Source organism: Spodoptera frugiperda, chromosome 6 (assembly GCF_023101765.2).
Source record: "Spodoptera frugiperda isolate SF20-4 chromosome 6, AGI-APGP_CSIRO_Sfru_2.0, whole genome shotgun sequence".
In the NCBI taxonomy this organism is placed as follows: Eukaryota; Metazoa; Arthropoda; class Insecta; order Lepidoptera; family Noctuidae; genus Spodoptera; species Spodoptera frugiperda.
In genome coordinates this window covers 11,005,979-11,031,629 of record NC_064217.1, presented here as the reverse complement: position 1 = coordinate 11,031,629, position 25,651 = coordinate 11,005,979, and the positions used below count along the sequence as shown (strand labels likewise).

At 35.7% G+C, this 25,651-nt stretch overlaps 1 protein-coding gene across 5 annotated transcripts in view; it reads right to left on the bottom strand.

The window, feature by feature from the left end:
* LOC118267599 (protein PALS1) overlaps positions 1-25,651 on the bottom strand; it is a 152,987-nt gene that overhangs the window by 4,694 nt on the left and 122,642 nt on the right. For all 5 annotated transcript variants that reach the window (XM_050694260.1, XM_050694261.1, XM_050694265.1 and 2 more), the window contains 8 exons: positions 8,686-8,878; positions 4,585-4,808; positions 3,272-3,442; positions 2,410-2,527; positions 2,086-2,183; positions 1,566-1,773; positions 1,160-1,292; positions 665-828 (listed from right to left, as the gene is read on the bottom strand). In XM_050694260.1, coding sequence (XP_050550217.1) covers positions 665-828; positions 1,160-1,292; positions 1,566-1,773; positions 2,086-2,183; positions 2,410-2,527; positions 3,272-3,442; positions 4,585-4,808; positions 8,686-8,878 — 1,309 coding nt within the window. The remainder of the gene's footprint in view (positions 1-664; positions 829-1,159; positions 1,293-1,565; positions 1,774-2,085; positions 2,184-2,409; positions 2,528-3,271; positions 3,443-4,584; positions 4,809-8,685; positions 8,879-25,651) is intronic.

Sequence of the window (25,651 nt, the reverse complement as noted above, 5' to 3'; positions counted from 1 at the left end):
CTAACGCGTTGACTTCATGAGACATAGAGGTCATTTTGGAGTAAATGGATGATTCATTCTAAATAAAACATCTAATCTAGGTTTACTATGTTTGAAATAACCCGCTATTTTATTTTCTTTACAAATTGGTTTTATTGTCCCGTTAGTTTTGACGTATTGTAGTTACATTGTTCCTACATATATATACAATAGATAAATAGTGTATCAGAGAAATTGTAAAAAACTTCTTTTTAAAAGAGTAACGATGGAGTTTCTTGCTCGTTCTTCTCCATTCGAAGCTACACTTTGGAACGAGCGCCTAGCTTCACTGACAGACAGACTGACGGACAATTCAATTTGACGTTTCAAAAGTGCCTTATTTAGGATTAATTGAAATAAATGCTTTGATTTTGACTTTGACTTTGACTTTACAAAGCCGAAAAGGTATTATGAACTGAATATGATAATCTTTTTAAGAAAACACAATTAAAGCAGTCTCATTTGTATCTTGAAGAACGCAATAAATGAAAAGAGCAAGCGAATAAACAAAATTAAGACAGTCCTATTGAAAAAACGATGGTCTACTTTCAATTAAAGTGACAAAAAATGAAATAAAAATGCGTAACAAAGGGCTTTTCTAATCATCTACTTCAAAGAAAGTTAATGTAGTTTCCATGCAACTCACCATCCCCACCAGACGTGGAGTACAGCGGGTATCCAGCCTCACTGGTGGCCTTCTTGCCCTTCTTCTTACGTGGTGGCTTCTTCGCACAGAGCAGAGTACCACCCTTGCGTGGCTTGTCTCTGGCCGCCACCTCGCCCGCTAACGTGAGCTTCATTGATTCTCGCCTGGAATTGGGAAGGGCAAATTAGTTACCAGTAAATACCTATACCTGGCCTTTGTTCAGCAGTGGACGTCTCTCGGCTGATGATGATGATGATGATGAAATACCTATACTTAGTTGTTTCCTAGAAGTAACTAATGATGGTGACTGATCTAAGGGTTGGTTCCTGGATCTGAAAAATTATTCTTGAGATATTCTTTTTACGAAATTCTTACAGTAATGCCACGGAATCTATATCTTTCCGGGTAAATCTTCTAAGCTTGGCTATGGCCCAGAAGATTCCATGTGGTGCAAAGCTTTCTGTGTTAAAAGATTATTCAATGAGGAATACTTACTGGTGTTGGAACGCCTGGCTAGGAATGAGTCCAGCGAGGGTCTGGTCCTCTTCTCCCTCACGGAATGCTTGCCACCAGTTCGGGTCCTCGCGGCTGATTACGTGAAGAACATCGCCTTTTTGGAAACTTATACCTGGAACACAACATTTTCAGTCAGATTATCATGTTATTGGAGCTAGTATAGGAAAGTTCGTTAGCTTCAATTGAAATTGCCTATCTACTAAGCATTAACACGTAGGTGATAATCCTTATAGCTGAATCAAACTTGATTATAAATGTCACTAGACATGTGGCAAAAGAAGTTATATGTATATGGAGCAGCGGTTTGGTTGACAAAAATTTGGACCCCGATAAAATTCGCAGGTTATTGGTTAGGTAGAAAAGTATATCTTGAAGAGTAACTGACCGAGCTCCCGACAGGGGATGTAGACGTCGTCCTCGGGGTCGTAGTCGAAGTGCGCGCGCACGTGCAGCACGCGGTGCGAGGGCGGCGCGCGCGCGGCGGCCCGGCGCGGCGCCAGCACCACGCACAGCGTGCCCGACAGCGCGCCCAGCACCTGGCACACCTCGTGCACAGACTTGCCGCGCATCGCCACGCCGTTTACCTCCAGTAACTAGAAATACAGACAGACATTTACATTTTAGACAGTAGAAATCAAGAACATTGTAACTTTTGAATAGTGAGAGAACATTTGTGATTGTTCCAACTCACACTTTTGAACGTATATTTGAAAACATGGACAGGCGGATTGTTGGCAGCGCCAGAGACCGAAGCTAGGATTGAATTTAAGAAAGTCCTTTGGTCAGCAAAGGACATAATTATGATGGTGATGATTATAATGATATTGAGGACGCTGACGAATGAGGTTATTAATGACATTGAAAGAAATGGAAGAATTTTGCTCGTTCAAACTGCCAAATCTTACCTCATCTCCTTCATGTAACAGTCCTGACTTCTCCGCCGCTCCGCCCCTCACTATCCTTCCGATTATTACAGCTTCACCTTCGTTTCTTACAGTAGCACCTGTTGGAATATAACAATACGTTAGTATTATTCCTTTTTTATGTTCTTTTACTTCATTATGATCGTATACGCCCAAATACTGAAATGCCACTCAATTTTAAGTTCTATTTAAATATCGTGCTATCTCGGTTATTTTATAAAGAATTGATAGGGACAGAACTAGTTTTGAGAGCGTATTAAAATTGAGTAGGGTTTAGGTATTCGGACAATAGTGCCTTATCCTTACCAAGTGGTTCGTTAGTCTTCTCGATTTTGATAATTTTAATATGTTCGCTGGGGTCGTCGGGTGAGTGTGCCGTCAACGCTTTGTCGTTTTCACCCTTGTGATTGAAGTTGTTACCAGTCTGAAACGAAATGTTGTTATGATTACTTAATTTATCGTCTTTAAAGCCACCCTCAATAGAAATTTTACCTAACTAAATAACAACAGGGCGGTAGCGTTTACCTACCATACAATGTCGGAAACGCAACGTCAAAGATTAATCTTCAGACAAAATGATCTCATTATAAATCGTTTTTATAATTACAGCCGAGGATTGTCTGAATTCGAATACATTAAGAACGGTTCATGAGGTTTTGCATAAACATCAGTAATTTCCTCATTTCCTTGGTTTGTTTATTTTCTTTGTTCTTCGATTGTTTTTGTTTTATAAATCGGGATTAAAAATAAATTAATATAAATTATGTTACGTTATCTAAAGTAATGTTGACAGAATAAATAATTACTTTCTTGGTTGGTATATTTTTAGAAATAAGTACGTATTGTGTTGTTTATTAGATAAGGTGTGCATACCACCTAAGTAATAAGTAGGTACGTATTATTGGATTAGGATAGGAAAGGGAAGATTATTTCAAAATGAAGAATTTGCTTATAATAAAAAACCACGTCATCTAAACTGCAATACTGCAGTTTAAATGACGTGGTTTTTTACCGTTCTAAGGCCTTCAACCGTGGTGATATCTTATTTGAAGGCTAATAAAACTTATTTTGAATCATTGCCAGATGCATACATTACATGACAAGTATTCTTTTTTATTTAATTAGGACTCTAGAAGCCCTCCTTATTCCTTTCCCTTTAGTTTCCCACCTTATGCCTCTTGCCCCTGTTAAAGCAGGCGGGGTCGAGCAGCGCGGCCGCCTGGTCGTGCGCCTGGATCAGGCTCTCGAGCTCCAGCCCGCCCAGGATCGACAGCAGCTCCGCCGCCAGCGCCGACGATTCACTGCCTGTTGATGTATGCGCTCCTAGTACGTCCATGCACTGTTGAGAGAGATTTAATGGTTAGTTTTTGAAATATATTTTTAAATTATTGGTAGGTATGTTTGATCTGGGTTACTGGAATGTATGATTAAATTGAGCTTTTGGATAATATGGTTTATTAGTTAAGCTATGTGAAGGGAGATAAATAAGTGATAAAGGCTTAAACGCATAACTTAGCTGTTGGGGTGAAGTGTATGTGCTGAATAATATTTAAATTTCCATAAAGAACAATCCAATTAAATTACAATCATAGCAAAAATTGAGGTTCCTTAGGTCCTTTTTGCCACGTAGATTATATCGACACCAGCAATTTATACTACGCTAACTCAAAAAGCGTACTTTACAGTAGAAGCGTTTAAAGGGAAAAACGTGATAACTTTTACATTAATTAAGATACTTTTTTGAAATTTGGTATGCTTAATATTTAATTTATTCATTGTAATATCTCATATTTATATTTCCTTACTTATTTCTATTTTTTGATTTAGCGCGAGTTAGCCGTATATAAACGTAATTCATCAAAATAATTTTACATCTTATACACGTCTAACTTATGTTAGCGTAGTGTAGTACGGGAGGTCGTAGTGCATGATCAATCATCTGATGCATATTTCAATATTTTTATAAAGAACATGTACTTACTTACAAAAAGAATAGTCAACGTACCATTAATAAACTAATTAATACGTTAACACATAAGTATTTACTATGTAGAAGTCGCTAAGTCGTTCATTTTACAAACGAACAAGTATACACACGAACGCACTAAATTACGCTAACTATGAGTTAGTGCAGTATTGCACGGACTTTGACCAAAGTGATACACGCGCACACTCCGCTAATAATAGTTGGCGTAATATAAATCGAGTGATTTCAAAAAGTACCTTTACTTAGCGTTTCTACTAAGATTTGTAACTTTCTTATTTTTGCATATTTCTTCTCAATTTTTTTATGACGTATGTAAATCCACATTTTAAGCAAATTGGCATCGAAAAAGTTTTTCCAAATTTCGAGTTAGCGTAGTATAAATTGCTGGTATCGATATCTACTGATGTGTTCATTTCGTTTAAAGTTTAAAATTTCTAATTGAAAGCTGTATATACTGGTATAGTTCATGTATGACTAGAAAAAATTACACTTACGTCTTTCAACCTATCGGTCGCGCGGTGTGTGTGAGGCGGGGCTAGGCCGGGCCTCTTGTGCCGGACCGCGGTGAGCACGGCGGACCGGGTGGCCAGGGCCGTGCGCAGCGCAGGGCACAGCAACGCGCCCGCCGCGCCCGCCACCCGCGCCGCCAACGCCGACTCCCCGCTCGCTCCCAGCGCCTTCTGGACGCGAGTGAGTGCTGCACATACTTCCTGGTAGTCTGGAAAAGAAATAGATAAACAAATGAGTTTTGATTTCTTTTTAAACATACGTTGAATCTGCCTCGTTAGTCTAGTAGCCATAAACGTAACTAACAAACAAGGGCTTTTGAGTTCGATTATCGAGGCAAGCAGCTTTATTCGTCAATTCAAGGTCATGAGGCGGGGCTAGAAAGTGGACCTCATTGGGTGTGGGTGGTCAGGCGCATGTGACCACCATTGTACCTAGAAGACTAAAATTCAACGATGTGCCTATTGAAGACATTTTTCTGTTATTACCTCTCTTCTATCTTACACATTACATACAGGCAAGATATACTTAACATAATAATATACAACTTAATTTTCCTTCAAGTAATAAACAATATGATAGCCCTATTAAAGTTTAATGCTTGAATAATCACTATGACGGCAATGAAATAAGACATTTATAACAAACACATTAAGATTTAATTTAAATACTGCATTAATTGAAAGGAGACACGTCTAGATTGAAATAACACTTATGCATATAAAATGGTGGCTCATTAATATTGTAATAATTATTTCTTTAATTAATACTACGACTGGTGTTTAATGCAGTAATTTCAAGATATCTTATCGTCGATATCACTTGAGTATAGTATTTCAATTAAGTCTTACGCTGTAATAGGTATGTCAATGACTAATTAAACAGGTATACAATATAATAAAGAATCTGATTTAAAATAAAAGTAATTTAAAATAATAGTCTTGAATGAATTTTTGTACAAAAGCCCAACAATTTTGCTGGAAAATGTGACTATTAAAAAGTTAGGGTACAAACATGTGTACCTATTATTAATTACCGTTTTATTTATGATATAATTAACCATTTTAATAATAGCAATCTGGGTAACACATAATATATTACTTGATTTGGGAATCGTGAAATAATGAAATAACACGCGAAGGACTAGCATTTACTGTGTAACACCTAACTAACCTCCTGAACTTGAATATTGAACCATCCACGAAGTAATAAGACCGTGAAACACTTGATATAAGCCAAGTTTAAGCGGCTGCCCTCCCATGAAACCCTTTAAGGTCAATCAAGGGATTATTTTCCACGAAAACCTTTGATATATAGGATATAATGACTTTATATCTTTGGGACCCGAGTCAGGTAGTAAGTTAGTGAAGGTAGTGAACTTTAGACTGGTATTCCTGGTAACTAATACGATTTGCTAAGGAAGGAAATGTTTTTATGGACCTCTAAAGTGCCTTACGGAGGGTAATAAGGGTCTAACGGGTCGTTCACATAAACAGGCGACACGACGAGCGGCTAAATCAAAAATGTAGAATTGAATGAAGCACGTCACGAGACGCCGCTCACAGCGACAATAAGGGTTACTTACCGTATGTAAAAGATATAAGTATTTAAGAGAGAGAGTGCAATGATTTATATCTTTGGGAAATGCTACTTACTAGTTACCTAAGTATTGAGATTCCTAGACAGGAATATACATACGCATGGCAAAAAGCCTAGCAACAACAACAACATATAGCTGCATACAGCATAATTATGCAATAGTAACATTTACAAACAAGGAATGTGCCAATTTCTCAAATTACCGATATGTATTACTTTTTGCCCGTTCAATCTTTGGATCGGACCAGCCCAAATTTTATTCTTTTAAGAAAAGTTGTTAATTCTTCAATGAAGAAAAGCAAGAAAAAACAAAACACTAAACAATCCATAAAAAAAAAAACAAACGACCCACTCTAAGTAAAAGCGAAAGTATCTTAATTTGCACCCTCGTACTCAGACATAAAACCCTTAATTCGTTTATCAGTTCATCAACAGAAGCCAAGTTTAGCTGGACGTTATATTTTTATCAGTCATCTCAGTGTCCCAGTTCAGTAATGTCGTGTGGTGAGCAAACTACTGATATGTGAACTGGAATTAATGCGACCCCTAGTTCGCTGAGAAAAGTGAAAATATGGGACAACTGGGAAACTGGAAAACGGTGGAAATACAGCTCGCAGCTCAACCGACTCTATCGATGCTGTGCGCTTTTTCAGCGATGCAGGATTTTTATACCATAGTTTGCACTGGTATTCAGACCAATTTTCTATCCGTAGTTTTTTTTGGTATTATTCAATGTATACAATCGTTTTTGTTTATTTCTGCGATTAAATATGTGCTGTATTTTGTGTTTTTGTTGTTTTTTTTTTAATCTAGTTTGGTTATCTTAATAACATTGTGGTATCAACTTAATATCTCTCGTATCAGTGACGTAAGGTTGAATACAGTTAATAACTAAACAACTACAAGTCTGTTTCTCGGGCAGGTTTAAGTACATAAATGAACATTAATTATTATGTTATCGGCTTACTCACGTAACTACAAAACTTATTCACGAGCAGCATTCCGCGACACACATGTGGCGATTGTCGCTTTACTACGAGTAGCAGTATGAGCCTCTAGCATGGTTTGAAACTAGTCGAGTTCCTCGTCAAACACTTACGTGAGTAAGCCGATAACATAATAATTAATGTAGTATGTTTCAAGAAAGTTATAATAAAATTTATAAATGAACGTATCAAAATACGGAAACGTATCAAAGAGCATCTTTTACAAGCCTCATCGTGTAAATTAATAATACTTATGTATTAATATTGTTAAAATTATTCCTCTCACATGCTGTAACGTGGTGATAACGTCGCCACAAATATGTATTCATGGCTATCCATGAATATAATATGTATCCAGCTTTTGAACTCTATACGGGAACCATTTTGGAATAACGAGAATAATGGTTCGGTTTTCGAAAAGAGAAATATTGGTTGGAAACAATTTTTTTGGGCTTTTCTATGAATGGACAGCCGAATGGAATGACTGGATATATTGGTAACGAGACATTGCACACTGATTTGAAGCCAGTTCAATGCAAATATTATTTTTTTGTATTAAAACCGATATACAGGCAAAGGATTAAATTTTTCGCTCAATAAAGTTTTAACATATAGATAGATACAATTTACACAATTTTCGTAGCGTATTTGCTTTAGTAATAAAAATTACAAAATGGAAACTATTGAAACACCAATAAAACATTCACATGAAAGCAATAAGTTCGGTAAACCATTTCAATTCGAAACCTCCCACGAGTTACACGAGAAAACTTTATCCAATCGAACGAAATGAAGCAACAAAATTAATCTTTTTAAACTAATAATTTTCCAATCTCTAAACGTTTTGGAAAGCGACAGAGAACACATTTTCAGAGCAACAGCAGCGCCTTAAAAATCCAAAATCTAATACGTTTTCATGCGAAGTAATTTCAGGCATCGCTGAATTATTTGCTTCACTGAAATTTTTGCTGATCCGCGAGAAAAATTACCGTTATCGGACGTGATATGAAAATGAGATAGGTTCCGAGTTTTCCTGAAACTCTGTTTCATGTGGATTGGATCCGGATTTAAACATGGGGAAGGATTTCAAATATGTTTGATGTATGTGTAAGGAAAATAGTAAAACCCATATGGGAGGAAGAACATCTGAGGTCTTTATCCTTGTTCTTTTATCTGACAGACTGCAGAGAATGACAGGTATCGAGTGTTATATGAGTAGACTAGACTAGATGTTACAGTATGTTACGCTAAAGCCGCAGCCGGACGTGATTGCAAACAATCTATGAAACACATTCACACTTTTTGTTTGACCTTCAGCTTCAGACTATCTAAAGGTTGAACGTTACCGACAGTAATACGTAACAATAAATATAGACAAGAAGATCTTATGGTAAGTAGAATTAAGGAATTGGTATTAATACTATAAAAAATAACATCTTAATTCAATACAGGGTCTATGAAAGTATTCCTTGTTAAAAAAACTTAAAAAAATTGGTAACTTACCGACAACAGCGTAGAGCTGTGTGGAGTCGTCGCTGACGTCATCTTCATAAGCATCGTTGACGAAAGCAGTGCCGGACGATGGGGGGTTCGATTCCAAGGCCTGTAGCTTGTGGGACCCTCGTAAAGAGTTACGGAGGAACTCGTTCTGTGCTGCGATCCTCTCCTCAGCCTCTTTGCGTTGTCGGAGCTGTTCCTGTTGAAGATAGAAAGGTGAGGGTAAGTCATATGTGTGTAAGGGTTATGAGATTTGTAGAATCTAAAGGCTAGAGATATCTGTTCTTGACCACGCCTTTATAGTCCAACATTTATTTCTCCAATGACTTCACTAGAAGTAGGTAGAGTAATCACAAAAATAGTTTTTTTTATATGTAAAAACGTTGCCCCATACTAGGATTTCCTCTTGTCGTGGGTGCGTGAAACAACAATCTGTGGATCACACAAAGTTGGTCCGTGCGGGAATCGAACACGTTGCACGACAGCCAGTCGCCCAGCCACCGCGTCAAGTACAATCACACACTCTATTGTTACATTGTCACCGTAAAATTATTATCAAATACATTTCGGTACTATTCTCTACTACAATTTAAATACTATTCTATGCGTGTGTACGAAGATACATAATAGAATACACACCAAACTGAATCGAGCCAGTTCACACGGAGTATAGCAATGGTATCGACAGTTCACATGGTCACTGAATGTGCTGTGACCGTTCACACGGTAACCAGTACACACACGTAATGTTATCATTCCTTCATTACTTTCTCTTGATTTATCACGTGACTAAGTTGTATGTGGTAAGGATTATGACATGGGTAGTATAGGTAGGTAGTAGTATAGTTCTATAGGTATAGCTTAATGAAGAGGTCTCATGTAATAATGTGTGAGGCAACCAAAATAATAATATTGGACCCTTTACATAGCAGTTTTCAATACCTTTGTTAAATCACTGAGATCTTAATTATTCAGATCTCGTTTTAATAATTCTACTTCAGGGGTGACAGAGGCTTATATTTTGTATTCTTACATTTATCACAAACAGATGAAACAGTAATTTCTGAAGATTACCATGCCCTATAAAAGCCTTAGCATTGGTTACAAGTCCATGTATAATAATGAAACATAAGTACATAATGTATCTTGTAGCTCCATCAGCAGTCGACCAATAAATCCTATCACTGCCGTCCGTCAAATAAATCTTGTCGGCTATCTCAGCAGTCCCACATCACATAACATCACCACATAAGGCCATTCAGCCGTAAACCGAGCGCCTTGGCCGACTATGTAACAAGCTTATGTACGGTCAAGTAATATTTACCTATTTATCATGCTTAAACAAACAGTCCAACGATTTGCATTAAAGATCTCAAATCAATCTTGATTACTTGGTACTTTTGCTTTAATAAATAAAAAAAAATCCCGCTCCCTCTAATTGTCATTTCATTTTATGACATCTCATGTTTATTCAAACAACCCAGTTATGCGCAAACAGTTGTAAACATTCACAAAAACATAATTTCTATTCCAACAATAAAGCACAAAGATTTACTGTAATTGCCTTCCGAAACATTAAGTTCAAACTTTAACAAAAGAGCGCTAATTGTTTAGCCAAGTGACTGATCCCAGTCTCCGGATAAACAAGAGAATTTGGTTTTCCAAAACATCAGTTGCAGATTCCAAGTTCCAATTCGCTTTTGGTGCGATTTTCGGACCAGCGCCAGCGGCCCGAATTCCTTTACGGTGCATCGCACATTTAGGTGCTTGGCGAGACTGCAAGACCAACTAAACTTTAAGAAACTATTCACTTCAATTTAGGCTAACTTCGTCTGATGAGATAACTTCACAATTCTAGCGAATAACTTCTGAGCTTGGCTGGCGGTAGTAATGGAATAAGCGAATTTGGAAACGACGGACACGGCTCAGGATCGAATGTTCTCGAAATCATAATTCGATTTGAAATTGGAAACCTAAACGAATGACAATAACAAGTAATATGAGAAGCTCAATGTAGACGCGAAAGAACAAAGGCGTCATAACATTGTTGTTAGTCATTTTGGAGGAAGAAAATATGTTTCAGAAGTCATAATGAAGTCAGGCCATGAGCCATAAGCCAGCGGGGCTGAAACTCAAAGGGATTGAAGATTAAAATATTCCACAATGGCGTGCATGGAAAAGTGTTACCAACATTTTAGCAGCACAATATCATGCGTTACTTATACATAAGCTCGTACAAATTCAAACAGTGTGTATTGTTGCAAACAATACGAAAACATTCAAAATTCACGAACCATGACATACAAAATACAAACTAACCAATATGGTACCATTTGGTCTGCTAAACGTCGCGTTGTTTAACATACAATGGTGGCCGCGGAATTATGTATGTCGTGTATGTTCGCGTGACGTCACCGCGTTAGCCGATAGCATAGTTGGACAAACAGATCCGGCGCGTTATGGGGTCAGGAGATAGCAGAGAGAGCAGATTTTCTAATTTTCGAAATTGAGGAAGGTTATTGTTAAAGCAGATTGAAGATGATAATAAAATGGCTGCAGCACGATATAGCTAGTGTCTAGACTTATATGTCATGGCATTAAACATTAAACTCAATTTATAAGTATATTTAGAATTTAATCTCGTGTGCTCCGCTATTGGAGATCGTAAAGCAAACCTATTTGACACGGAAAATCATAAAACATATTACTGGAAGTAACTCCAGATGGTGTAAAAGGTCAATTTATTTATTGAACTGCCAGCGCAGTGGATAAGCGACGGGACGACCCCATTCTGCCGCAATACTTGTTGGAAATTTAATAAAAAACATATCCGATCCCCTCTTGTTAAACATGGCGTTATGAACATCGAATCGTTTGCTTGAAATTCTCACTCAATTTTGGAAATATATCCTTACTTATAATGTTGGTATTTCTTCTTACGTTATTTCTGGATTTTCAATTTACGCCTAGGTAATGTGTGATTGTTAAACCTTATGAATAGATTCCTATTGCTACTGAAGCTGTTCAAAATCAAATATTATACTAAAGATACATTCAAATATTACATAGAGATTTCAAATAATTGAAAGGCTTTACGAAAGGACCCATAAAACAGCAAACTGTATTCCATTTAATTTGCCGACTGTCCGAATCAGAAATTCTAAAGTTTTAATCATAAAATGGAAACTTCCATTGCTTTGAACATTATGTTTATTAGCTTGGAAACGGTGCATTTACGAGAACCAATTTAGTTTTGGCAATAGTTTTATGACCTGTCTTTAAAGTACGTTCTAAACTGGTTTCAAGAAATTTGAACGAATGACTTAATTTTATTTCGTTCTAGTTCTTCCCTCCTTGAATATCATTAAAGAAAGAAGCAACTGCCATCTTGTTTTTGTTTTCGGTCCCACAGGACACTTTCGGAGTACTTTAGACTGTAAGTAGTATCGTATACAATTTTGTAACATGATCAAACTAGGTTAGCTTTCAAATTAGCATTACTTTATCAGACCAAAATTTTCTCACCCCATCCATAACCATATTTCATCGAGCACCAAATTGGACACGAACACTAAAAGCATGCAAACATTGGTAATTCCCATAGCTTACACGGGACCCATTTCCACATTCCCTCCACAATATATCATATCTTTACACGAGTACGTTGGATCCCTGATTGTGCAAGAGAGAAAGTCCCGAGGTGTCACTCGAGATTTATCGATGACAAATTGTAATGGCTGCTCACACATCTTCTACAAGGATCACGATACTGAATGGCCCGATTTAATATATCAATATCTTTCCTCATATTGGTCCAAGTTATGGATCGAAGGACAATAAATGTTTATGAATAGGAAGACAAAACAGAGAACAATAATACATTAGATGATTTCAGGGTTCCCTTTTTGCGATTGTGACCTAAGAAAAGATTTCTAAAGATAGTAAAAACTGAGGTCTTTAACGATTTAGTCTTCTTCCTTGAGTCCTGAAGTGTTCTACCAAAAAAGTTAAGCAATAAAATCATTACGAAGTCTAAAGTTTTAAGGAACACGAAACTATCGCACTTAGACTTTAACTATAAAGAAGATAAGGCAGACGTAGACTAGTAATTTAGAAGTTTTTATAGCATTTAAACTACCTTCGTCTATTCGTTCATCATTATTTGTGTATTCAGCTACTTATTGCTTGCTCAACAACAGGCTTTTCGAAACATTCAGCGCATAGACGTCAGTGGAAGCTATTATTTCTATTTCCACGACGCTGCCCCGTATACGGGCCGGTTCCGAATATCTGTCGCATTTCGCGCCAAACGGCCCGAACATCACGATGTTTTTACGTTCTTACGGAGCCCGGTATGACGTCATCGTCAGTAAGTAGGTAGTATGCTCTAGAATAGTATTAACAGAAGGTCTATTTTTATTAAGATTATTGGTAAAAGAAATTGCACTCAAAGTGTAGCATAAACTAACACAAATCTGCTTTGTTTCTAAGTCAAATTTGAATTCTTGTAGTCATATGTGTTTCCACTTCTGGCCAAGCTTCATTGCATCATATTTCATTCATGACAATACAACTTTTGCATTGCAACTTGAAAAATTGTGTTATGAACAACTGACTGTATTACCAACTTATTTCATTTGGTCCTTATTCCCGCAGTTTATAGAAAAGTGGTCCTTCTGTTCTATCCACTTTACCAATAGACATCAGAGCAGTCTCTACGAGCACAGCTACTAGGTATGAATATTTTTATTGAGCAATTCATACAATTTCGTTATTTCTGTCCTGTCATAAGAAAACAGGTGTGTCACTAACTTTTACTTCTTTTAGTATTCTTGTTAGTGTGGTCCATTGAATCTTGTCGTCTGCACTCAATTGATTATTGTGCTTTGCATTTTCTTTTTTACTTGATTGTGTGCATCTTTCAGTTTCTCTGATGATTTTGTGTTTTTCTGATTTATCAAGTATTTTTCTGTTTTGTGTGTGAACCGTATTCTTATTTCTCAATTTGGTGAATGTCTTTATTTTGTTGGTGCATTAATATTTTTTATGAAAGATCTTTTATTATACTGAAGGTGACTTAAAGTTTCCATTACTGTATCGACTTCCGAATATTTTAGAAAACCGTTGTGAATTAATTTATTTAATATCTTTTTCAAAGTGATACATTATTCAATAAATTAATATCATGATGTCATTATTTCTAATTAGGTATTTCATTAAGATTTACCTCTGGAGTTAATTAATAAATTAAAGTTAATTATGGAATATGTTAAATCGTAGGAGAGATGAGTCATTAACAGCCACAGTATGTGTGGGTAGCTACAGATGTAACGGTTGATGCAACCAATCAAATGTCTTGAATGCATTCGGAGTTTAAATATTTAAATGAAGAACTATAAAATATGCAACCCAAATGGAAATGAAGAAGCTGAATATTCAGCATACGCCTTAAGATATTATTTTTATTTATTTATTCATCTTATATTAATTCGAGAATATAGTATGAAACCTTTTCTTAATTAAAATGCAAGCTTATGTAATATCTCCGGAGATGCGGACTATCTAGCGGGGTTCCGGCTCGAAAAGCAGGAGTAGGAACGGAGTGGTTTTTAGTCAGTAAGAGTCTGACACTCCCTCTCGTCTCGCCCAAGGCAGGAGAAGTCTTTGGATCCTTAAAAAAGCTTTTGTAGTATTAAACCATATCCAGCACTGATAAAGTCCATTATCCAGTACATCATCAATTTTTGAATTTGGAACACATTTTCGTGTCACCATTTTTGTTCAAAATATCAAATATCTTTCACAGCTCATCAATCACAGATATGATCACGCATTTGTTGTGCACACATGGTATAATTCTAATGCTCGTCACATGTAGTATGTTTAAGTGCTTGCCCACGCTCTACTAGCATCGAGTACTGGCACAATATATCGAGCAAGTTACATAGCATTACGTGAGAAACGTTTTACGCAATGGAGCTGTTCAAACGTTAGGCCGTACTGGGATAGTGAGCCTCGAAAAACGCGGAGAATTTGGTCCTATAGGACTAACTTTCGAAATAGGTTCATCGCTGATTGATATTGTAGGAATTTAAAATTTTAATGTAAAACACTAAATATAGAACATTTCCTAAACTGGTATTACGTAAACAGAAGTAAACGTATTTTAATGTAATGAAGTCCAAATACTTTTATTTATAAGGGAAAAAGGACCGTTTTACGTACTTTTTAATTGATAATTAATTATTTCGTATAATTTCGTAATAATAATTGTTACAATTTAAAACAATAGAATGTTTGCATGTCACAGTATTAAGACAAGTGTTATGGATCTGGACTACTGCTATCAGCTTAAGACCTAAAATGTACCAACACTGTCGCAAATAAAATAATTTGAATACGTTTAAATAGATTTTGATTAAGGCTTAAAAACAGTTTACATTAAGGTGACAATAAGCAGCAGTAGTTCACACAATTAAATTAGAAATGTGAAGCCTCAGAGTTTTTATTTTATTGAATTATGCAACTTTGTGTGTGCGGTGCGAGCTGACATGTACAAGCGACGCGTTGTGTTCACACTCGCGCCAAATTGAATTACTTGTCAACAAGAGTGTTGCCTGCATACATTTTATACACTGCGTATTACCTATAGGGAACTAGTTTAAATAAAGTTATAGAGTTTCGATTGGAGAATTTTATTCTATTGACATAATGATTATGTGATTTGGGACAGAATGAAGTCTAACTGTGGACCGAGATGATGTTAAAGACGCTGATGATTTTATTAAATTAATTTAACGTCGGCTTTCTTCTGGCATTTATAATTTCACTGATATTTACTATGAAGAGATTTCATAATCATCACTATTTAAAGGCACCAAGAAAATGTTCTTTCTGTTACAATCTTGCCACCTTCAAAACCGCTATGAAAACCTGAAAAAATAGGTTTAAGATAAAATAAATCCCCGCTAATCTCACAGCCCCAATCAACACGATCACGTAGCATGTATTTGAAAGCAGTGCCAACGCGGGCGATACCATTGCCTAGTACTGGTCCTAGAACGAAATGTTTGCGGGCGATACCATTAGGTACCTAGTGTTGGAACGAATGTTTGCGCTGACAACCATGTTTACACTGCAGGTAGCGCCGGGTAAGATTTGTTTACTACTTGTAAACTACCTGTATCTGGTTACTATTGGCTAGTACTGCTATTTACTTTCAATATAATTCGATTAAAAAATAGAAAATTAACCCTAATCTTATACTTTTTATTGTATAAAGCTAAAGAGTTTCTTTGTTTGAACGCGCTTATCTCCGAAACCGAATTGAATAATTATTGTTGTGTTGGATAGTCAATTTATCGAGGAAGGTTTATAGGCTATAATAATAAAGGCGGAAGAAATCATCCAATGACTTCGCCCGCCTTGGGTGAGGCGAGGAGTCTTAGACTCTTACTAACTAAAAACCACCCCGTTCCTACTGCTTTTTGAGCTGGAGCCCCGTTAGCCCGCTAGGCAGTCCGCAGCTTCGTGTCGCGACATCAGCCCTATCATCCCATCTCTGGTAGTACCGTACCTAATTAGGTATTTAATTATAAAATCATATTATTTATGAACAATTTAAAACGTATAATTTCACGACTGTTTACTATAATGGAGGCCTAAAAATTTCGTAAACGAATATTGATCGTGTGCAAACTGGAGATTGAATTGAAATTGATCTAATTTTACGGATTACTTGTGTTATTGCATTTTTATTGACAATTTGCAACGGTGTACAGTGGAGTAATGAGTTGCTTTGGCACACTGTGCAGAATTATTATAAGTTCACTGGCTAGTGCTGAAAATCAGCACCGTGTCTCGAGCCGTTGTGCAAAAAAGCCCGACTTTTTTGCGCCGAGTTCCTTGTTTGTTTATTTTAATTTTTATTTCTTGTTTTGCATGCATTTTTTGTGGCGGGGCAAATAAACTGTTTTTCTTTCTCTCGCTAGCTAGGACATTACAGTTTTAACTATACCTAAGTAATCTTAAATCTTGGACTTAATTCTAGAACATGGACTTGAAATACAAGTTGGCAATTATTTTGGAGTTTGTGGATAATTTATACTTTACTAGAAGTATTTTTATTTTCTACCACTTCGTTTAAGAGTAGAATCTATAACTGATATCCGTGAAGGTTATCAAAATTACTATTTTGAACTTAAAATAGGTATCCATTATAGACTAAACGACGAGGAACAAATAGAAGATAATAATGAAAGAAATGTAAAAAAGTTTTCTTTGAACGAAATAAAACAACTCTTTTATGGAAACGAGGTCTAGAAATAGGCCTTCGGGAAATCTATCGGATCTAATAAAAATTGTTCAACGATAAAATAATAGTGCTTGTATTCGTTGAATGATTTGCTGATCCAATAGCTACTTTATTATAAAATTATGGAGAGTCGATTTTAACTAAATACATCTAGTTAAAATCGACATGTCTGATTTTCTGAAAGAAAATAACAAACTAAACCAAATCAAAGCTTAGTAGGTATTACCTACTACAGACATTTATAACCATACACAAAATAATGAAGAGAAATTGAAATAAGTACTTAATAAATCCTCTACTTTATTAAAATTAAAGTGGTCATGAAGCAGGTGCCGCGATAGTACTTAGGTAGGTACATGAATTCCAATCGCTTCTAATAACTATCGGGCAATTTTCCACAGATAGATACTTTGTAACTCATATCTCTACAATTCAAATGAAGGCTGGCGGTAATCAATTCAGCTGTTTATAAATTATTGACATGATAGCTAGAGGCGGTAAATTGTAGCAGTTATTTGTAATTGAGACCATTACTTGGGTGGCATGTCGATGATATCCGTTAGACTTTTATGGAAGTACTATCGGTGTTTTTAGTCGGTGTCCGGGAATTGGGGGCGGGGCTTAAATATTTTGTTTTGTGTAATTAAAATAGTGAATTGAATATATTGTTGTTTTGACCTCTTTTGAGAGTGAGAAGGGAAATCATTGCATGACTGAAAGAAGATGAGGCGAGAAGGAGTGTCAGACTCTTTCTGACTAAAAACCACCCTGTTCCTACTCCTGCTTGAAGTCTTCGTTTCTCTGAATTAATCTGATTTAACTATCAAATGGTGGAACGAATTCTTTAGATCAAATTTCAGCGTAAAACAGTAAGACAAAACAGTCACCAAAAATGAGTTCAAAATAACATTTCTTTAAGAATAACACAACAGAATCTTTAGTAAACTTGCAGCTTATTTTAGAATGGAGATGCTTGCACTTACAACACACAAGTACTACAATAATCGTCCAGTTTACTTTTACGAGCGACCCTTGTACTGTCGAGTGTGCATCTAGGGACCAGCTCGACGTCTGCAGTTAACGTTAGCCGAGGAAATTCTTCGTTTGGCATTTTAAAAACCACTATTGTCTTTTAGTAGCAATTCGTGACTATCATGCATATGGTATTTGTTTGAAAATAATAAAATATTATTATTACGTATATGGATTTCAGAACTATGAAAATCTGCTCAAATACTTTGGGTTTGTCGTTGACAAAATCCTTGTACAGTTCAGTCTTTGTCGACGACTCGTAGGAAGTTAATCCACATTAAGTGGATCACACAGTAATATGTACATATTGTTAATGATTATATTGTAGTGTAAATATTTTAATTTTAAATGATTTTTGTCTGTGTCAATTTATGTACTTACAATAATAAATTAACGACCAAACTTGGAAAAGCAATACATCAGTAGAATCGTGTTCCACCAAGAGAATACACGATCTCATCTAACACAAAAATCGGGGGACTATCGCAATGTAATCGAACATCTATTTTTAGCCCACCCCTATATAAATAAGATGGCGGATCTGCCAAATTATACACGTAGGTATAGCTATTTAAGGAAAATATCCGTTTTTCTGATTAGTAAATAACCTTCTCGGATATTATCGACCTCACCTTTTGGCCTCATCGACCTTGGGTGAGGCTCAAGAGACATTTCACTATTTTCCTTGAATACAGATGTTTTGACTTAAGAAGATTAATTGCAAAAATACCTTATATACGTGAAGATTCTGAGGAAAAATTATTGTAATATGCTTTTGTAAAAGCGATTTATTAACGACACGACTGTACTGAGAAGGGACAGGTATAGTCGTCGTAATACTCACATTATGAGGTTCGAAGATTATTTCTAAAACCAAATCAAATTGCATTTTTTTAAACGTTGCCCACACTAGAATTTTTTCCTGTATTGTGGGTGCGTTTACAAACATATTCACATACACATGACACCCAGACCCGAAACAACAATTTGTGGATCACAGAAAAAGTTACTTTGTGCGGGAATCGACCCCGCTACACGTTGCACTACAGCCAGTTGCCCAGCACCAAAAATGTTAATTACGATCATAGTTCGAAAGCATTACAATTACGTACAAAGCGTAACGGGTAAACTCGGAACACATCCGGATACGCTGAGAGCAATAGGATTCACACAAACGGTTCACGATCCACCGGACCCGGGCCGGATATCAACCGTTCCGTTTGTAAACATTCACTATTGTCAGCGATCCGGCGATAAGCGAAAGAGATGGATATTGTAACATTTTAATGTGGTTTGAATCCATAATTTTGCACCTAATCGAAAAAAGTATAAAAAAATACATACCTAGTGTGTTTACAGAAAACTCTGCACAGAGAGGAGTGTAAGGAGAGTAGGGAGGGCTTTGCCCTGCAGTGGGACGACTAAAAATCGTCTAAAAATAAATAAATAAAATAAAATAGTGCATTTACAAGTGCATATAAAGATATAGTGGTAAATAGTTGTTATAGCAAATATATTAAGAAAAAATAATGCGCAGACTCGGCTACGTCGCACAGCCTTAAGTCTCAAGTCGTCGCGTCTGCGCACGCTGCTCATGATGAAGAGTCCATCTGTGATTCGAAACTAGTAGAGCTTTTCTCCATTAATTTACGTGAGTAAACCACAATTTTTAGTTAATTTATGTCACGATAGTTTTTATAGCAACTGTCAATAATTGAGGCAAAAATGTGAAAGTTATCTGCTTAATTCCAACCTTATAAAAGGACAAGTAAATCAACGTTAATCATGTAAATAAACAAGAGAAACTTTCCTATATACATTATACATATAAAGTACTTATACGTATGTACATCTGTTTGTTTATACTTACAGAGTAGGCCTTTATTCTCTCTGGGTCGACATCGTGCTGCGACCGGGTCTGCGCGCGCGGCGATGACGACACCATGATCTATGGATCACGATCTATACGCTCGAGTAACGGTTTATCCAAATGGGAATGTTGTACGCCATATCACATTGCACTTTTTAGAAATATTTTTATTTTTGTTTCTGGTAACACTAACACACTGTTTCACTTTTTCTGTTGAAGAAGATTTTGTTTTTATTTTTTATTCGTTTATATTTGTGTGTTTACTTAAAGTATGTAGCTGAACATCTGTTCATTGGGTGCTTAATTCACATAAAAATATGTATTATAGAACACATACGTTACATAGGAAGGAAAATTATATCAAGAAATATGTCTACCGTAAAGTAAATAAAGTGCGTCATACCACTTTATTACCGTGTCGAGAAAAGCATACACAATAGGTACATAATTTACGTAATAAATACTTTTCTAACATATTTCTCAAATATACCTAGAAGGGACAAGAACTTGATATAAATCCTTTGCATTTTAAATCTTATATAAATCGCATTACAACACATTTTCGGTTAATAACCGTAAAGTAATGGTTATGTAATTAGGTGCGTTACTGCTATAAAAATATTACACAATTCACGCACTGGTAAACAGTAGTATGTACATACTTTTACGAGGACACAGCTGGTAAGAATTGGTTAATAGGTAAACAGAGAAGAAAATGACTTTGTCATTCTTAATAGGAATTCAAGAAATGCGTGGAAGTATTAGTTTTCAATCTGAAATATAGTCAACTATTAAAAGGTATTTTTTACATTTTATGGGTCGACGTTTGACCGCTATCTCGCCTGATGGTAAGTGATGATGTGGCCTACAATAGAGTAAACTGTATACCTATAAGCAACCTATTCACTCGGGCTTTGAAGATACCCAGGTTATACCTATCAGGAAACACAGACTCCGGCAAAGAATTCAACTCTCTAGCAGTTCGTACAAGTATTATAATTTTGTTCTAATGATACTTATTCGATCACACACAAGCTTAACGAATTACACCGAAATAATTCGGCATCCAGACACATTGCTGCCTGACTGACATTCACTACCAAACTCTAGTCCATAGACACACTTTAAATGTCAAATTCTCAAAGAGAATGCTTTAACGTATCCCCTTGCACTATATCTAACTTTACTCTAAGCATATGAAGCCTTACTTCGTAGTAAAAGCAATCGAATTACGATAAAACCAAGGTCAGAAATCGATTACGAAACGATTCGATATGGTGAATTAAATCGATAATGTCGATGGCAAAGGAATAGACGGCGGGAAATGTGAATTGTATAGTCTGTGCTATTAAAAGTTTTTGAATTCAGAACAATTTTTGTCGTTGAGTACCTATCTAAAATGTTTTTTAAACAATGAACCGCCGAAATATTTTTTCGTCCGATACTTTCGAATCAGATAATTCTTTCGTTTTAACTCTAAAATAAAATACTGAAAACATCGCGAACCCATGAGAAGTCTGGGCAAGCAGCTAGTTGCAAAACTTGATACACGCCATATTTTAATGCGGTACACATAATAATCATTGATTTTATCCTAAGAAATCATAATAATTTAATATTATTATATATATTCTTTTTCTAAAACCCTTATTTATCTCAATACCTCAGATTGAGGAAGATAAGGTTTATTACTACAATCTAATTACGTAAGTAATAATAGCAACACATTTTCATGTAGTTATAATCGCTCCAGAGTACAGAGCAAGCGAACTGTGCTGAAAATCCACAGAAAGTAACATGCAATGCTTGTTCGGAATGTAGGTTAAAAGGCTCGTTGGGTACGAATCACTATTCCCACTTCCATCGTACTTGTTTTTAATATTAAACTCAAACTAAATGTACTACAGAATGTGTACGAGTTCTGCTAATTATTTATGTATGATAAACTCAAATAATGACATTCATACAACAATTGTTTTGGGCACAGTAATAAGAAAAGAGTATTAAGTATTTTTGGTGGATCGATGCGCAAATTTTATTGAATTAAGTATATGGAAAGAACAAATTAAAGCATTAACTGCCAAAAGAAAATTGTTGAAGGCAAATGCTCCGCTAAGCGTCTGTCACTAGTGTCCGACGTGGCGGTTAACGCGTAAGCTAGAAATAGCATCATCCATCATCATATACAGCCTATAAATGGCCACAGCTGACCAAAGGCCTTTTCTCGCACGGAGAAGGTTTGAGTAGGTACTAATCCCAAATTCGAATACCTATACAAAACTTAACATCAATTTAGTATTTCATTCCATGTCCCAAAATTACACAACAAAAAGAAAATCTTAGTTCACAAAACAGGCGAAAGTTCAACCAACCAACCAAATATTATTGTAAATACAAATACTTATTCCAAAAAGCCTTTCCATTTTCTGCTATGATATGTCCGGATTTTCAAGAATAGTTTAGCTTGCTTCCTTGCAGTCGGTAGTATAAGTCGACTACTCAAATATGTTGGGAATGCTCCTAGATGCCTCTTCAACAAATAGCGAAGTCAAATAAAGAAGTTTTTGAAGCAGCTACGAGTAATGGAATGCCGTTTGTTTTTGTTCTATGAGTATTGCATCATTAGTATTGATACTTTTTAAATTAAAGTAGGTAATCTAGAATTCTAGATCCAATTTCTTTAAACTGAAAATCAGACCTACAATTCTTTTGTCTTTACAAATGATTGGTAAAAATCCTAGCAAAAGTCTGGAAAGTGTAGCTACTTGTTATAAAAGCAGTTAGCACAATAGAAAAATTCGTTATAGCTGTGTTTCCTCAGAAACAAATAGTTTGTTCCCCACTAAATCAACTTGTGCACATAAAAGTCAAGAAACTGCATTCCCAAACATAAACCCAGTGAATGTTCACTTAAAGCACATCCAATAAAAATATATGCCAAGTTAATTCCACCATTTCAACTCATAGATTAGCGACGGAGAATTTAATTTCCGTACGCAAGAGTCTGGAAATTGAAGAAAAGCTGCTTGAACATATGGTGAGTCGGGCTCGGGACTCGGTACCATCTACCATCTAAATGTTGATAGATCCACTGTATATATTGTAGAGTCTAATATTGCCTATATGGGTATGGAGAAAATATTCAAAATATTTTTCAATGTTACGAATACGAATTTTCGAAAGCAACAAAATTGTATAACGTTATGTTAAAAATTGAAGATAATTTGTTTATGGTTTTGAAATAGGATTACCAATATTTGAAATTGTAAAGCCTTTGTATACATCGCATGATACGGATATCAAATTTGATTTCTCACACGAGACTAAAATTAATTAGTCTAAGCCACTTCAGTTACTGGTAACTCTATCTCTGGTGGTGTGATGACTCTTTGAGGCGCACGTAGTTGCCTGATTGTAAAGGTTTAAATAAAAACTAAAAAATTGCGGAGGATTTGCCTTCAACAGTTTGATTCTCACGGCAGTTAATGCTTTGACGAGTGAAAAATATTATTTACGTCAAATATCTCTGCATGTTTAGATATTAGTTAACCTGTAAAACTATAAAGATTTTTCTACAAAAATAATATCAATATCAAAGGTTACTGCAAAGCGATCTGTCCTCCCACGTGCATCAAGGAAGTTTTTGTCATACAGATTAATTAGACAACCTCCCACTCTTCTGTCGCTGACATCTGCCATTTCAGCAATATCTATCTTTTTATATTCGAAATGAAAATTGTTCCCTTTTATGTGAAAAGTTTAATTGGTTGACTTTAACTTTATTTGTTTAATCTTACGTGGTCTGTTACTGGTATTTAATGTGGAATGATATCAAAAACCTAAGGTACCAGTCAACCAAGCTAAACGAACAAAAATCCTCAAAATTAGTTCACTAGAGTGGTCTTAAATTCATATTACTACACCATCCCATAATCAGAAATCACAACCATAACTTTGAATTTCACTTGTACTAAAAATGAACGTCCGTATAATTAGACACCAGAATGAGTTTCCCTTTTTATCTTCAGCTCAAGGTCGGCCAGATGAACTGTGAAATTAGACATCTTCAGGCACCCTTGCCACCCCTATACATGGTATGCGCATGCGTCCTTCACCCAATTCATTCATTCCGTTCATTACAATTGGTATAAATGTTAGGAAAAGTTTCCTCGCCCTCGCCTGAGACGTTTTATCATGCTCCAATTTCCGGCATCCGGTATAGTTGTCACCCCTAATTAAAAGAGAGGGGAAATTAATATTTGCGAGCAAAATTCTTGAATGCGAATATTTGTTTATTGAATGTTTCGTTTGGTTTGCTGTTTATTTTTCGCCGTTCGAGAAAATATTTCAGTGAAAATGAAGAAGATATCTTATCAGTTTGTTTTAACTAACACACGGATAGAACCAAGAAAGGATCACTTTTGTAACTTACCACGTAATCCAGCTCTAAGTCAAAATTGAAAATGGTGTACAAAAGATGGTTAAACACAGAATAATTTATGCAACGAACATATTTCAGAAGTCAGAACATCAAAGAGAACGGTGAACTATGATAACACTTCAACTAAGTAGAGCAGCCGTAACAAAGGGATGCGTATCACGGAATTATTTTTAGAAGTTCCCTATTTCCACAAACGCACGGAGCTTTTCATAGTCCTCCATAGATCACATCTCAAGATTGCGTCTGTCGTGGTTTCAACAAGATTTTCTTGTATCTAGAGATGAACGCAATGATAATAAATATTGTGAGGTTGGTTTATTTTTGGAATGAATTCTATACATTTTTTGGTGTATTTTAGCGTCAGCGAGAATTATTTTTTGGCATTTGATAAAAAGCATATCGTACTTGATTTTGTAATAATTGTAATGTAATTTAAAATGGTCCCAGTATATTTCCTTGTGGCAGTCCTCCATTACATGTCCCTTCTTTACCACAAACTTTTCAGAAATGGGTTCAAATGATTATGAAACTTATTTGTAACATTCATTTACACAAACCTATGATATCTGTTTACTTTAATCAAACAACTGGATTTCAAAAACAAGAAAATTTACCCCGGATCCTTATAGAACGCCTAACGTGGTGCACAAAATACTTTTTTATTCATAAATTGTTAATGTATAGTATAATGTTTCACATATGTTTACTTATCAGTATCCGAGAGAGCTACAAAATCAAGAATGCGGATCGTTCTTATCACTTGATTTGATAACGATTGTATCAAGTTATCTATTATCTCGTATCGATCGAATTCGCTCTAAATAGTCGGGGCATCGTCAACATCAGATCAGTTGATGTGATGATAAAACTGGTGCAGTGGGTTTTAGTTTTTTTAATATGACTCTATTTTCATTCATGTTCACGAATTAGTAGGTATAGCTTAGCTAATAGAAATAATGGAAATGGAAAAAATGGAAATAGAATGCAAATAGAAAATTTGGTAAAGGATTAGCCATGTAGTGTCTTTTAAAATTAAATGATATTAAAAAAAATACATGTAAGTATTGTAAGTAAGTAAAGACAAGAAGATACAGCATAGTAACAAAAAGAAAAACATGTAAATAGCCAAATATAAAAAGTCACGCACGAACGAGCATTTTGTATTGAAACCTCGAAAATTCGCGACACTCGCTTTGTTGTGAAAAATTATCTGAATGAATCCTAACGATCTCAATTGTGACATGACATGACGACTCATTTGGACAGTTTTGGTAAAAAAAGAGAAAAAAAGGTCATTGACATTTGGTATATGATA